At 43.5% G+C, this 13,749-nt stretch overlaps 1 protein-coding gene across 2 annotated transcripts in view; it reads right to left on the bottom strand.

Annotated features, from left to right (window-relative positions):
• sema5ba (sema domain, seven thrombospondin repeats (type 1 and type 1-like), transmembrane domain (TM) and short cytoplasmic domain, (semaphorin) 5Ba) overlaps positions 1-13,749 on the bottom strand; it is a 607,738-nt gene that overhangs the window by 185,487 nt on the left and 408,502 nt on the right. For both annotated transcript variants that reach the window (XM_073046134.1, XM_073046135.1), the window contains 3 exons: positions 10,715-10,813; positions 7,959-8,172; positions 867-1,152 (listed from right to left, as the gene is read on the bottom strand). In XM_073046134.1, the coding sequence (XP_072902235.1) occupies positions 867-1,152; positions 7,959-8,172; positions 10,715-10,813 (599 nt within the window). The remainder of the gene's footprint in view (positions 1-866; positions 1,153-7,958; positions 8,173-10,714; positions 10,814-13,749) is intronic.

The following is a 13,749-nucleotide window of genomic DNA, read 5'->3' as shown; positions in this document are numbered from 1 at the left end:
TTGTACTCCTCCATTAAGTCAATTCTCATCCTTCTTTTCTCCAAAGAAAAAAGGCTATGTTGCTTAACCTATCCTCATAAGACAAGATCTCCAATCCAGACCCTATCCTGGTAAATCTCCACTTCACCCTCTCTGAGACTTCCACATCCTTCCTTTAAAGAGGCGACCAGAATTGAACACAAATTCTATAGATATGCAATATTACCTCGTGGCTCTCAAAATCAGTACCCAACTAATGAAGGCCAGCGCACCATACAACTTCCTTATCATCTGTCAACTTGCATGACAACTTTTAGGGTCTATGGACATTGCCTGCAAGAACCCTCTGTTAATTCACACTGATAAGAATCCCACCAGTAAACCTGCATTCTGCCTTCGACCTACAAACTTCATGATTGAACTTCATCTGCCACTTCTTAGCCGAGCTCTACATCCTATCCATGTCCTATAACAATCTTCTAAACTATCAACAACCTTTGTGTCATCTGCAAACTTATTAAACCACCATTCCACTTCCTCATTTATAAAAATCACAAAGAGCTGTGTTCCCAGAACAGATCCCTGTGGAACACCACTGGTCACCAACCTCCAGAGAGAATACGCTCTATCTACTACTAACTTGGGTAGATGAGCCTGGGGCAGATCAGCCATGATTACATTGGATGGTGGGGTGGACAAGAGGGGCCATGTGGTCTACTTCTACTCTTCTACATCATTACAGAAATTAAATTCTTTTTCTTTCAAACAATAAGGCGATTAGTTCAAACATCACAACTCCACCCAGCCTGTGTATCACCTTTGGTCATGATTCCCAGGACCCCTTTGAGACAGGATACTGATGTACAACATGGTCAATGAAAACTTACACATTGGTGGTGAAGATGCCATAGATGAGGTCCTGCTCAGGAAGGTAAAATGTGCTCTGCAGCTCATTGTAGTAGAAGGGGACCTCCCCCGAGCGGGAGCAGTTCAACCGGGCCTTCATGAAGGTTGTCCATGTGTCCTCCAGCAGAAAATGGCCACCAATGTCACTCTTGCACACCCGTCCAACCCGAGAGTAGACGGTTTTGCCACAGTCGTGCTCCACGGCATTCTCCCGGAAGAAGAAGTAGATGAAGAGACCAATGTCATAGGCTGAGATGAAGTTAGGTTCTGGGGAGGAAAGGGAGAAGAAGCCAAAAGCCTATGAGGCAAATGGGAAGCTAATCTGTCGTGCCAGCCAGGATAATTCGGCATGATTAGGTTTTCTTGCCTTTTATAACAAAAGGAAATTCATTGGATTAGGGTGTCCCCTTCATTGCAAGCACCTCCCACCCTGCAAACCGCTTTTTTTCAGAATCTCCCTTCTGGAAAGCACTGTAGGGCGATTAAAACAAAAGCTTCATGCCATCTTAAAAGTCTCTTCTCAAAGGAAGTTAATCTGATCAACCATTCTAGTTAGTCCCCTCCACCTCCCTCTATCTATAACTTCAGTCACTGAAGTGCATTGAAAACACTTTAAACCACTTTTTATAATACTGTTTATATTGTAAATACAAATTGGTATTTATTATTTAAGCACAGTTTATTCCATATTCATACTTTAAACTCTAACTTTATATTTTATATTATTCTTTGTTATTTTAATTGTTGATCGTTGGGATTTTTGTTGCTTATTATGCCCTGACCAACACATCATAGCAAATTCCTAAAATGTGGTGAATAAAGCTGATCCTTGTATTTTTCTTATAGTTTAACTTTCCTGTGCTTGCCTATAATTTTTATGTAATTACCTATATATGTGCTTACCAAGTCAAGAGCCCATGGTATTACAGGAAAGTTACTAACATGGCTAAAGCATCAGCTGATTGGTAGGAGGCAATGAGTGGGAATAAAAGGATCCTTTTCTGGTTGGCTGTGAATATACTGACTAGTAGTATACTGCGGGAATTGGAGTTAGAACCACCTCTTTTTATGCTGCATATAACTGATGGAATAGATGACTTTGTTGCCAAGTTTACAGGTGATACAAAGATTGGTGGACGGGCAGGTAGTGTTGAGGAAACAGGTAGGATGCAGAAAGACTTAGGCAGATTAGGAGAACGGGCAAGGAAGTGGCAAATGAAATACAATGATGGAACATGCATGGTCATGCACTTTGGTAGTAGAAATAAATGTACAAACTAATTTCTAGACAGGGTAAAGAACCGGGAATCTGAGATGTAAAGGGACTTGGGAGTTCTTGTGTAGAACACCCTGAAGGTTAACTCGCAGGTTGAGTTGGTGGTGAGGAAGGCAAATGTCATGTTAGCATTCACTTCAAGAGGTCTCGAATACAAGAGCTTTGTAAGGCACTGCTGAGACTTCATCTCATGTATTGTGAACAGTTTTGGGCCCCTCATCTGAGAAAAGATGTGCTAGCATTGGAGAGGGTCCAGAGGAGGTTCACAAGGATGATTCCAGGAATGAAAGGGTTATCATACAAGGAACGTTTGATGGTTCTGGGTCTGTACTCACTGGAATTCAGAAGAAAGAGGGGAGATCTCATTGAAACCTTTCAAATGTTGAAAGGCCTAGACAATAGATGTGGAAAGGGTGTTTCCCATGGTGGGAGTGTCTAGGACAAGAGGGCACAGCCTTAGGTTAGGGGGCGCCCTTTCAAAACAGAGATGTGGAGAAATTTCTTTAGCCAAAGGGTGGGGAATTTGTGGAATTTGTTGACACGTGCAGCTGTGGAGGCCAGATCATTGGGTGTTCTTGATTGGACATGGCATCAGAGAACATGGAGAGAAGGCCTAATTCTGCTCCTATGTCTCCTAGAATTTGGAGAAGGAAAGCTGAGAATTGGAGTGGGAGTGTGGCGGGAGGCATTTTGATTTTTTCTTATTCTCATCAGAGTTAAAAGAGGTGGGACTGCGCAGGCGTGTGATGTTGGGCAGTGAAGCGTGGAAGATTTAAAAGGAACACAGCCTTATACAGCAGGCAGCGGAGTGAGCTGGGAGTAGAGTGAAAGCTTAAGGGCTTGGGCTCAACGAACAAGGCAGTAACAGGCAAGGCAAAGTAGGTTTAGTTTTCAATTTTTCATGTTATTTCAGGAAAGGGGGAAGTATGAGTGTGAGGGCAGCTTGTTGTTCTCGGTGTCGGATGTGGGAGGTCCTGGAGTCTCCTAGCCTCCCGGATGTCCATATCTGTGCCAGGTGCGCCGAGCTGCAGTTCCTAAGGGACCGTGTTAGGGAACTGGAGCTGCAGCTCAATGACCTTCATCTGGTCAGGGACAGTGAGGAGGTGATAGAGAGGAGTTACAGGCAGGTGGTCACACCAGGGCCACGGGAGGCAGACAAGTGGGTCATGGTTAGGAGGGGGAAGGGGAAGAGTCAGGTACTAGAGAGTACCCCAGTGGCTGTACCCCTTGACAATAAGCACTCCTGTTTGAGTACTGTTGGGGGGACAGCCTACCTGGGGCAAGCAACAGTAGCCGCGCCTCCGGCACAGAGTCCAGCCCTGTAGCTCAGAGGGGTAAGGAAAGGAAGAGGAAGGCAGTAGTAATAGGGGGACTCAATAGTTAGGGGGTCAGATAAGCGATTCTGTGGATGCAGTCAGGAGACCCGGATGGTAGTTTACCTCCCTGGTGCCAGGGTCTGGGATGTTTCTGATCGCGTCCAAGATATCCTGAAGTGGGAGGGTGAGGAGCCAGAGGTCGTGGTACATATAGGTACCAATGACATAGTGATGCACCATCAATAACTCTCTGAGACGGGAGGCGAGATATCGGCTTTTATTGACTGGAAGAAAGAACGAGTAGTAATTGACCACCATGCTACATCCTGGAGACTGAGGGCAGGGCTCAGGCCTCAATCGCCTTTATACTGGGGTCTGTGGGAGGAGCCACGATCAGTGGGAGGAGCCACAGGAGCAGTCAGCAGGGGGGGGGGGGGGGGGGCGTGTCCAGACAGGTATATGTAGTTCACCACACATAGGTAGGAAAAGGGAAGAGGTCCTGAAAGGAGAATATAGGGAGTTAGGAAGGGAGCTGAGAAGAAGGACCGCAAAGGTAGTCATCTCGGGATTACTGCCTGTGCCACGCAATAGTGAGAGTAGGAATAGAATGAGGTGAGGATAAATGGTGCTGGGGATTGGAGCAGGGGGCAGGGATTCAAGTTTCTGGATCATTGGGACCTCTTTTGGGGCAGGTGTAACCTGTACAAAAAGGACGGGTTGCACATTAATCCTAGGGGGACCAATATCCTGGCGGGGAGATCTGCGAAGGCCACTGGGGAGACTTTAAACTAGAATGGTTGGGGGGGTGGGAATCAAATTGAAGAGACTAGGGGAGAGGAGGTTAATTCACAAACAGAGAAAGCTTGTAGACAGCGTGTGAGGGAGGATAGGCAGGTGACAGAGAAGAGGAGCACTCAGACCAAAGATGTAGGGGAGAAGGAAGAAAAAGATAATAAAGTTGTTTCCACTGTTAGAGATAAGCAGAGAGTAAAAGGTGGAGAGTTTCTTAAATGCATCTATTTTAATGTAAGAGCATTGTAAGAAAAGTGGATGAGTGTAGAGCATGGATTGATACCTGGAAATATGATGTTGTAGCTATTAGTGAAACATGGTTGCAGGAGGGGTGTGTCTGGCAACTAAATATTCCTGGATTTTGTTGCTTCAGGTGTGATAGAATCGGAGGGGCAAGAGAAGGAGGTGTTGCATTGCTTGTCAGAGAAAATATTACAGTGGTGCTTTGGCAGGATAGATTCGAGGGCTTGTCTAGGGAGGCTATTTGGATGGAATTGAGGAATGGGAAAGGTGTAGTAACACTTATAGGGGTGTATTATAGACCACCTAATGGGGAGCGAGAATTGTAGGAGCAAATTTGTAGGGAGATAGCAGATATTTGTAGTAAGCACAAGGTTGATTTTGTGGGAGATTTTAATTTTCCACACATAGACTGGGAAGCCCATTCTGTAAAAGGGCTGGATGGTTTGGAGTTTGTAAAATGTGTGCAGGATAGTTTTTTGCAGCAATACATAGAGGTACCAACTAGAGAAGGGGCAGTGTTGGATCTCCTGTTAGGGAATGAAATAGATCAAGTGATGGAGGTATGTGTTGGAGAGCACTTCGGCTCCAGTGATCACAATACCATTAGTTTAAATATAATTATGGAGAAGGGATAGGACTGGACCCAGGGTTGAGATTTTTGATTGGAGAAAGGCTAACTTTGAGGAGATGCAAATGGATTTAGAAGGAGTGGATTGGGACAATTTGTTTTATGGGAAGGATGTAATAGAGAAATGGCGGTCATTTAAAGGTGAAATTTTGAGGGTACAGAATCTTTATGTTCCTGTTAGGTTGAAAGGAAAGGTTAAAAGTTTGAGAGAGCCATGGTTTTCAAGGGATATTGGAAAACCTGGTTCGGAAAAAGAGAGAGATCTACAATAAATATAGGCAGCATGGAGTAACTGAGGTGCTCGAGCAATATAAAGAATGTTTTTTACATTCTTTATATTCTTATCTTAAGAATCTTAAGAAAGAAATTAGAAAAGCTAAAAGAAGATATGAGGTTGCTTTGGCAAGTAAGGTGAAAATAAATCCAAAGGGTTTCTACAGTTATATTAATAGCAAAAGGATAGTCAGGGATAAAATTGGTCCCTTAAAGAATCAGAGTGGATAGCTATGTGTGGAGCCAAAAGAGATGGGGGAGATTTTGAACAATTTCTTTTCTTCGGTATTCACTAAGGAGAAGGATATTGAATTGTGTAAGGTAAGGGAAACAAGTAGGGTATTTATGGAAACTATGATGATTAAAGAAGAGGAATTCCTGGCGCTTTTAAAGAATATAAAAGTGGATAAGTCTCTGGATCCTGACAGGATATTCCCTAGGACCTTGAGGAAAGTTAGTGTAGAAATAGCAGGGGCTCTGACAGAAATATTTCAAATGTCATTAGAGACAGGGATGGTGATGGAGGATTGGAGTATTGCTCATGTGGTTCCATTGTTTAAAAAGGCTTCTAAGAGTAAACCTAGCAATTATCGGTAAGTTTGACGTCAGTGGTGGGTAAATTAATGGAAAGTATTTTTAGAGATGGTATATATAATTATCTGGATAGACAGGGTCTAATTAGGAATAGTCAGCATGGATTTGTGCATGGAAGGTCATGTTTGACAAATCTTATTGAATTTTTGGAAGAGGTTACTAGGAAAGTTGATGAGGGTAAAGCAGTGGATGTTGTCCAAATGGACTTCAGTAAGGCCTTTGACAAGGTTCCACACAGAAGGTTAGTTAGGAAGGTTCAATCGTTAGGTATTAATATTGAAGTAGTAAAATGGATTCAACAGTGGCTGGATGGGAGATGCCAGAGAGTAGTGGTGGATAACTGTTTGTCAGGTTGGAGGCCGGTGACTAGTGGTGTGCCTCTGAGATCTGTACTGAGTCCTACATTGTTTGTCATATACATTAATGATCTGGATGATGGGGTGGTAAATTGGATTAGTAAGTATGCAGATGATACTAAGATATGTGGCGTTGTGGATAATTAAGTAGGTTTTCAAAGCTTGCAGAGAGATTTAGGCCAGATAGAAGAGTGAGCTGAAAGATGGCAGATGGAGTTTAATGCTGATAAGTGTGAGGTGCTACATTTTGGTAGGACTAATCAAAATAGGACATACATGGTAAATAGTAGGGCATTTAAGAATGTAGTAGAACAGAGTGATCTAGGAATAATGGTGCCTAATTCCCTGAAGGTGGAATCTCATGTGGATAGGGTGGTGAAGAAAGCTTTTGGTATGCTGGCCTTTATAAATTAGAGCATTGATTATAGGAGTTGGGATGTAATGTTAAAATTGTACAAGGCATTGGTGAGGCCAAATTTGGAGTATTGTGTACAGTTCTGGTCACTGAATTATATGAAGGATGTCAACAACATAGAGAGAGTACAGAGGAGATTTACTAGAATGTTACCTGGGTTTCAGCACCTAAGTTACAGAGAAAGGTTGAACAAGTTAGGTCTTTATTCTTTGGAGTGTAGAAGGTTGAGGGGGGTCTTGATAGAGGTATTTAAAATTATGTGGGGGATAGATAGAGTTGACGTGGATAGGCTTTTTCCATTGAGAGTAAGGGAGATTCAAACAAGAGGACATGAGTTGAGAGTTAAGGGGCAAAAGTTTAGGGGTAACACGAGGGGGAACTTCTTTACTCAGCGAGTGGTAGCTGTGTGGAATGAGCTTCCAGTAAAAGTGGTAGAGGCAGGTTTGATTTTGTCATTTAAAAAAAAATTAGATAGGTATATGGACAGGAAAGGAATGGAGGGTTATGGGCCGAGTGCAGGTAAGTGGGACCAGGTGAGAGTAAGCGTTCAGCATGGACTAGAAGGGCCGAGATGGCCTGTTTCCGTGCTGTAATTGTTATATGTTATATATGTTATGGTCTTATGGTAATTGTTCAGTAAACTTTCTAGTAATTGCACTGTAGCTGATTATATGTTTTCTAGATGCTTCTCAGTTTTTCTACAGAAGCTGCCAGACCACATGAATCTGGCTATTTCTAGGTTATATCTTATCAATGAAATATGCTTTTACCTCTACCTTTTTCTTTGTTTTTTCTCTCTCTCTGTTTTTTGTTCTTCTAACACTAAATAAAATGGCTGTAATCACCAAACTTCCAAAGAAACTTGGGATCAATATCACCAGATCCAACAAACCTGAAACACGGGTGTTCTCACTGAATGAAAATCATCCCATCCTCCCTTCCCAAGTATTCCTGTCACAGTCATAGACTCATAGAAAATAACAGCAGTTTAATGCTAAACTAAATTAATCCCTTCTACATCCCTATCTCTCTCTCTCTCTCTCTCTCACACACACACACACACACACACACACACACACACACACACACACACACACACACACACACACACACACACACACACACACACACACACACACACACACACACACACACACACCAAGACTAGCTTGTTGGTTACCATTGAGCCATTTCGAGTTGTACTGTGCAGTTCGAAGTGGAGGTCCGTTTCCCAAACTTCGATAGATTGCAGGGTCTCGACCTGAGAAGTCTATCACAGTGGCTGCATACAGCTCCCCTCGTGAGGTAATCACAGCGGTGGAATTGTGTTTGGGGTCATAGGGACACCTCGCCACGCCATTGATCTTGTCGAAGATTTTGCTCAGGTTTCCCAGCTATAGAGAACAGATAGACACAGACAATCACAGCTGTTGCAGAAAAAATCCTTTATTTTGCATTTCCTCTCTTGGTTTTCAACCATCTTTACTTTGACATTACACCTTATGTTGTGTGAAAATGCTTTGATTTTTCTCTCCCTTTCCTTCTCCCTCCCTCTCTGCATCGATCTCTCTCTACTTCATTTCTCTCTCTCTCCCCCCTGTATCCTATTCCCCACAGCCCCATATCACCACCAGTGCACAAAGGTAATGTTCTGGGATTTATTATTTTATTATTATTATTGAGATACAGCATGGAATATTGTGCTACATCACCCTAGCAATCACCCAATTAATCCCAGCCTAATTACGGGACAATTTATAGTGACCAATTAACATATAAACCAGTACATCATTGTTCTGGGGGAGGAAACCCAGGTGGTCATGGAGCAAACGTATAAACTCCTTGCAGGCAGTGGTGGGATTCTGGGATGGTGTCCACACTAGACTGACATGGAATAGGATTTCTAGACTCAGAATCATAGTGCCCAGAGTCAGGCAGCAGAGGAACCATCTCTACAGCCCATTGGGCTCAGCCATCAACTACGCATTCATACCAACCCCACACTAATCCCAATTTACTCTCCTGTCATTCTCTTCAACTATCCCTAACGTTAACCACTAAGCAGCACACTTGGGACAATTGACAGTGGCCAACTAACTTAAACCCACACATATTTCAAATGTAGGGGGAAACAGGAGCTCCCAGGAGAACATGCAAACTCCACATGGACAGCACGCAAGGTTAGGATTGAATCTGGGTTTCTGGAGCTGTGAAGCAGTGGCTCTGCTAGCAGAAACACTGGGTGAGAAGGCCAGGGGAGATGATGCTATTGCATAAATATTTTATTTAGCTTTTACATTACTTCTAAGACCTGTCAATTTTTAACAAAAATATTTTTTGTTTTTTTAAATAGTTGAATCAATTTCAATAAGTTTTCAACTTTTTTAAATGACAATTTTGGTACCTCTGCTCTTTGTGATTCTTGCATTTGACTTGGATGAAGAAGTAGAAGGGTGCAAATGACATGAAACTGGGTGGTACTGAGGACAGTGTCAAAGGTTGTTGTAGGTTACAATGGGACATAGACAGGATGCAGAGCTGGAGTTCAATTCAGAAAAGTGTGGAGTGATTCACTTTGGAAGACTGAACTTGAAGTCAGAGTACAGGGTTAACAGCAGAATACTTAGCAGTGAGGAGGAACAGAGGGATCTTAACGTTTATGTCCATGGACACCTCAAAGATGCTGCATAAGTTGATAGGGAAGTTAAGAAGGTATATTAGTCAGGGGACTGGGTTAAAAAACCACAAGCTAATGTTGCAGCTCTATAAAACGCTGACTAGACCACAAATGGAGTATTGTCTTCAGTTCTGGTTGCCCCATTATAGGAAGGATGTGAAAGCTTTAGGGAGGGTGCAGAGGAGACTTACCAACATGTTCCCTGGATTAGAGGAAAGACCTTTTCCATTTGGAATGAAGGAGTATGAGAGGTAACTTGATGTATAAGATGATAAAAGGCATGGATAGAGTGGACAGCCAATGCCTTTTTCCCAGGACGGCAATGGCTAACACAAGAGGACATCCTTCTGTACTCCAACGTATACAGGCCCAGAGCCTAAAAACGCCCCTCATACATTAATCCTTTCATTCACAGAATCATTCCTGTGAACTTCCTCTGGACTGTTGAATTGAAATATACCAACTTATTTGGGCATAGCAAGCTCCCACAGATAACAGTGTCGTAATGACCAGATAATTAGTTTAGCTTTTAATACTGGTTAAGAGATAAACTTCAACCAAGCTTCCAAACATAGCCTTCCTGATCTCCATCAAAGTAGAGTAGCCATGGAGCCTTTTATCAACAATACCTCCATTTCGCTCCGGTTGGAGATATCCCACCCCAACAGTGCACGACTTCTGTAGTGGTACACTGGCATCAACAGAATGGACCTTTGTGCAATACGCAGTGTGTTGATGGAACTCAGTCGGTCTGTGGAGGGAAATGGACTGTCGACAGTGTGGATCGACTCCCTTCACCTCATTCAATTTTCAGGTACTGAACTAGAAGCCACCAGCATACTGATGGAGAGCATACTGTATGTAGTCCGGGAGCAGGCTCCCATCAGTATCCGGGAGCAGTATACTGATACAGCATAATGATGGAAAGCCAAGAACGACCCCCATGAGTGACAGCTCACCTGCTTATTAAAAATATAGGCAAAGACTCAATGGGCTGAATGGCCTCATAGCAGTGTGCTACTCTCAATGATCCATTGAAAAGTGGTCTGGTACCTTGCTCTACCTCAATACAATGTGTAGTGATTTTGATCTGTATGAAAAGTATGCAAGACAAGCCTTTCACTGTGTTTTGGTACATGTGACAATAATAAACGGATGCTACGCATGTAGTGTTTCAGTCAGAAAGTTGTTGAAAACCCACATGCTCCCCCTAGGGTTAGAAACTCATTTATTGCATTAACAGGATAACAAGTATTTACCTGTCGATTGGTGCAGGTTGGAGAAAATGCATTAGTTCCACAAGCAAAGATTTTCTTTCCATTGATGAGAAGTACTCGGATAAAATTCTGACATTCCTCCTGGAAGAGAGTAAAGAAAATGTTTAAAAAACATTGTGGGCTGAAGGGCCTGAATTGTGCTGTTGGTTTTCTATTTTTCTATGTTTCTAAACTTTCAAAGATCTTCCAAAGAAAGAGGCAGAATGGGACACTGCACCCCTCAAGTATCATCTAAGACACAGGAGCAGAAATATTTAGCCCAAAGAGTTGGCTCCATCATTTCATCATTGCAGAGTTATTAGCCTCATTCTCCTGCCTGCTCTCCTGCTCCCCATTACCTTTGACACCCTTACTAATCAAGAACCTATCAACCTCCACTTTAAATATACCCAATGACTTGGCCTCCACAGCAATCTGTGGCAATGAATTATCAGATTCTCTACCCTCTAGTTAAAGAAATTCCTCCTCATCTCTTTTCCCAAGGAATGTCCTTCTATTCTGAAGTTGTGATCTCTGGTCCTGGACTACCTCACTATAGAAACAACTGCTCCACATCCATTCTATCTAGGCCTTTCAATATTCAATGTTTCAATGAGATCCACATTCAAGTTCAATGTCATCTGACTGTACATATATACAACCAAATGAAGCAACGTTCCTCTGGACCATGGTGCACCCACATAACATATATCACACACAGCACATAAACCATAATAGTATATGATAAATAAGTTAATAAAATATAATTCAAAATACATGTAGGAAAGCTCAGCACAGGTAAACAGTAAGCAGTAAATAGATCACTTTTCTAGTGGTGAGACCTCAGTGGTGACAAAGTATTCATTAGTCTCTCAGGCTAAGGGAAGGAGCTGTTACCCAGTCTGGCAGTACTAGTCCTGATGCTTCTGTACCTCCTTCCTGACAGTAGTTGGTCAAAGAGATTATGGGATAGGTGCTAGGGATCCTCAACTTCTGGCCCCTTGTCTGCAACACTCCTGGTAAATGCCACAAATGGGGGATGATCTCTCAGCAGTTTTTACTGTCCTCTGTGGTGTTTTGCAGTCCTATGCCCTGCAGCTTCCATACCACACAATGATTCAGCCAGACTGGATGTTCTCGATGGTGCTCCTGTAGGAAGTTGTTAGAATGGGGTGGGGAGCCTTGCACACCTCATCTCCTCAGAAACTCCTGCACCTTTTTGAATAGCGAGGAGGTGTTGTGAGTCCAGATTAGATTGTCCATTATGTACACACCAAGAAACTTTGTGCTCTTCACTCTCTCCACAACAGAGCCATTGATGTGCAATGGAGAGCAGTTGAGCTGTGCCTTCCTGGTCCACAATCATCTCCTTTGTCTTGTCCACGTTGAGACTCGGGTTGTTGTTCCACACTGTTTGACAAGCCTCTTGCCTCCTCTCTGTATGAGACTCATCACTGTTGCTGATGAAGCCAGCCACTGTTGTATCATCAGTGAACTTGATGTGGTTTGAGCTGAATCTGACAGTGAATCAGCAGCATGAACAGCAGCGGGCTGAGCCCACAACCCCGGGGAGCACCAGTACTCAGCATGATGGAGCTTGAGATGTTGCTACTAACTTGGACTGACTGCCTTCTTTCCATCAAGAAGTCCAAGATCCAGTTACAGAGAGGACACCCACAAAGACAGTTTACCCACCAGCCTCTGAGGGATGATTGTGTTAAATGCCAACCTGAAGTCAATGAACAACATCCTGGCGTACAAGGCATCATTTTCTAGGTGGGAGAGGATGGGGTGGAGGGCCAAGGCTATGGCATCATCAATGGACCAGTTTGAACAGTAAGTGAACCTGGAAAGGGTCCAATGTAGCTGGAAGGTGGGAATTTATATGATCAAGTACCAATTACTCAAAGCACTTCATGATTGTTGAAGTCAGTGCTATAGGGCGGCAATCATTTAGGCCAGTTACTCTTGGTCTCTTGGTGGCTGCCTTGAAGCCTGCAGGGACAGTGCACTGTTTCAGAGAGATATTAAAGATGTCTATTAAAGGCCTCTGTTAGCTGGGCTGCACAGTGCAGAATGTGGTGAGGATGGGGGGTGGGAGATGGACTTTTCTCAACCTTCACAGAAAGTAGAGATGCTGCTGGGCTTTCTTGACTATGGAGCTGGTGTTGAGGGATTCTCCACCAGGTAAACACCAAGAAATTTGGTGCTCTTAATGATCTCAATGGAGGAGCTGTCAATGTTCAGTGGAGAGTGGTCGCTCTGTGCCCTCCTGAAGTCAACAAACATCTCTTTTGTTTTGTTCCCATTCAGAGTCAGGTTGTTGGTCTGCTAGCCGCTGCACCTTCTCTCTTGTTCTTGCTGATGAGACCCACCACAGGTGCGTTATCGGCAAACTTGATGATGTGATTCGAGCTGTGTATTGCTGCAAAGTCTTGGGTCAGCAGAGTGAACAGCAATGGATTGAGCACACAGCCCGTGCTCAGTGTGATGGTCTTGGAGATGCTGCTCCCGATCCGGACTGACTGAGGTCTCCCAGTCAGGAAGTCTAGGATCCAGTTGCAGAGGGAGGTGTTCAGGCCCAGTAGGCTCAGTTTTCCAATCAGTTTCTGAGGGATGATTGTGTTGAATGCTGAACTGAAGTCTATGAACAGCATTCGAACGTATGTGTCTTTTTTGTCCAGGTGGGTGAGGGCCATGTGGAGGGTGGTGGTGATGGAGTCATCTGTTGAGCGGTTGGGATGGTACGCAAATTGCAGGAGGTCCAGTGAGGGGGGCAGCAGGGTCTTTATGTGCCTCATGACGAGCCTCTTGAAACACTTCATTATGATGGATGTGAGTGCAATGGGCTGTTCCTCAGGAAAAGAGGGGTTTTCTTCAATTCACATCAATCAAATGGTCAAATCCTGTATGGAAAACATTCAGCTTATTCCAACCCCCATTTCTTTAAATTCCAGTAAGTACAGACCCAGAGCCATCAAACATTTCTCATATATTAATCCTTTCATTCCCAGGATCATTCTTATGAACCTCAGTAG

Source organism: Hemitrygon akajei, chromosome 5 (assembly GCF_048418815.1).
Source record: "Hemitrygon akajei chromosome 5, sHemAka1.3, whole genome shotgun sequence".
In the NCBI taxonomy this organism is placed as follows: Eukaryota; Metazoa; Chordata; class Chondrichthyes; order Myliobatiformes; family Dasyatidae; genus Hemitrygon; species Hemitrygon akajei.
The sequence above is the reverse complement of the archived record's forward strand: the minus strand, read 5'-3'. Positions and strand labels throughout refer to the sequence as shown.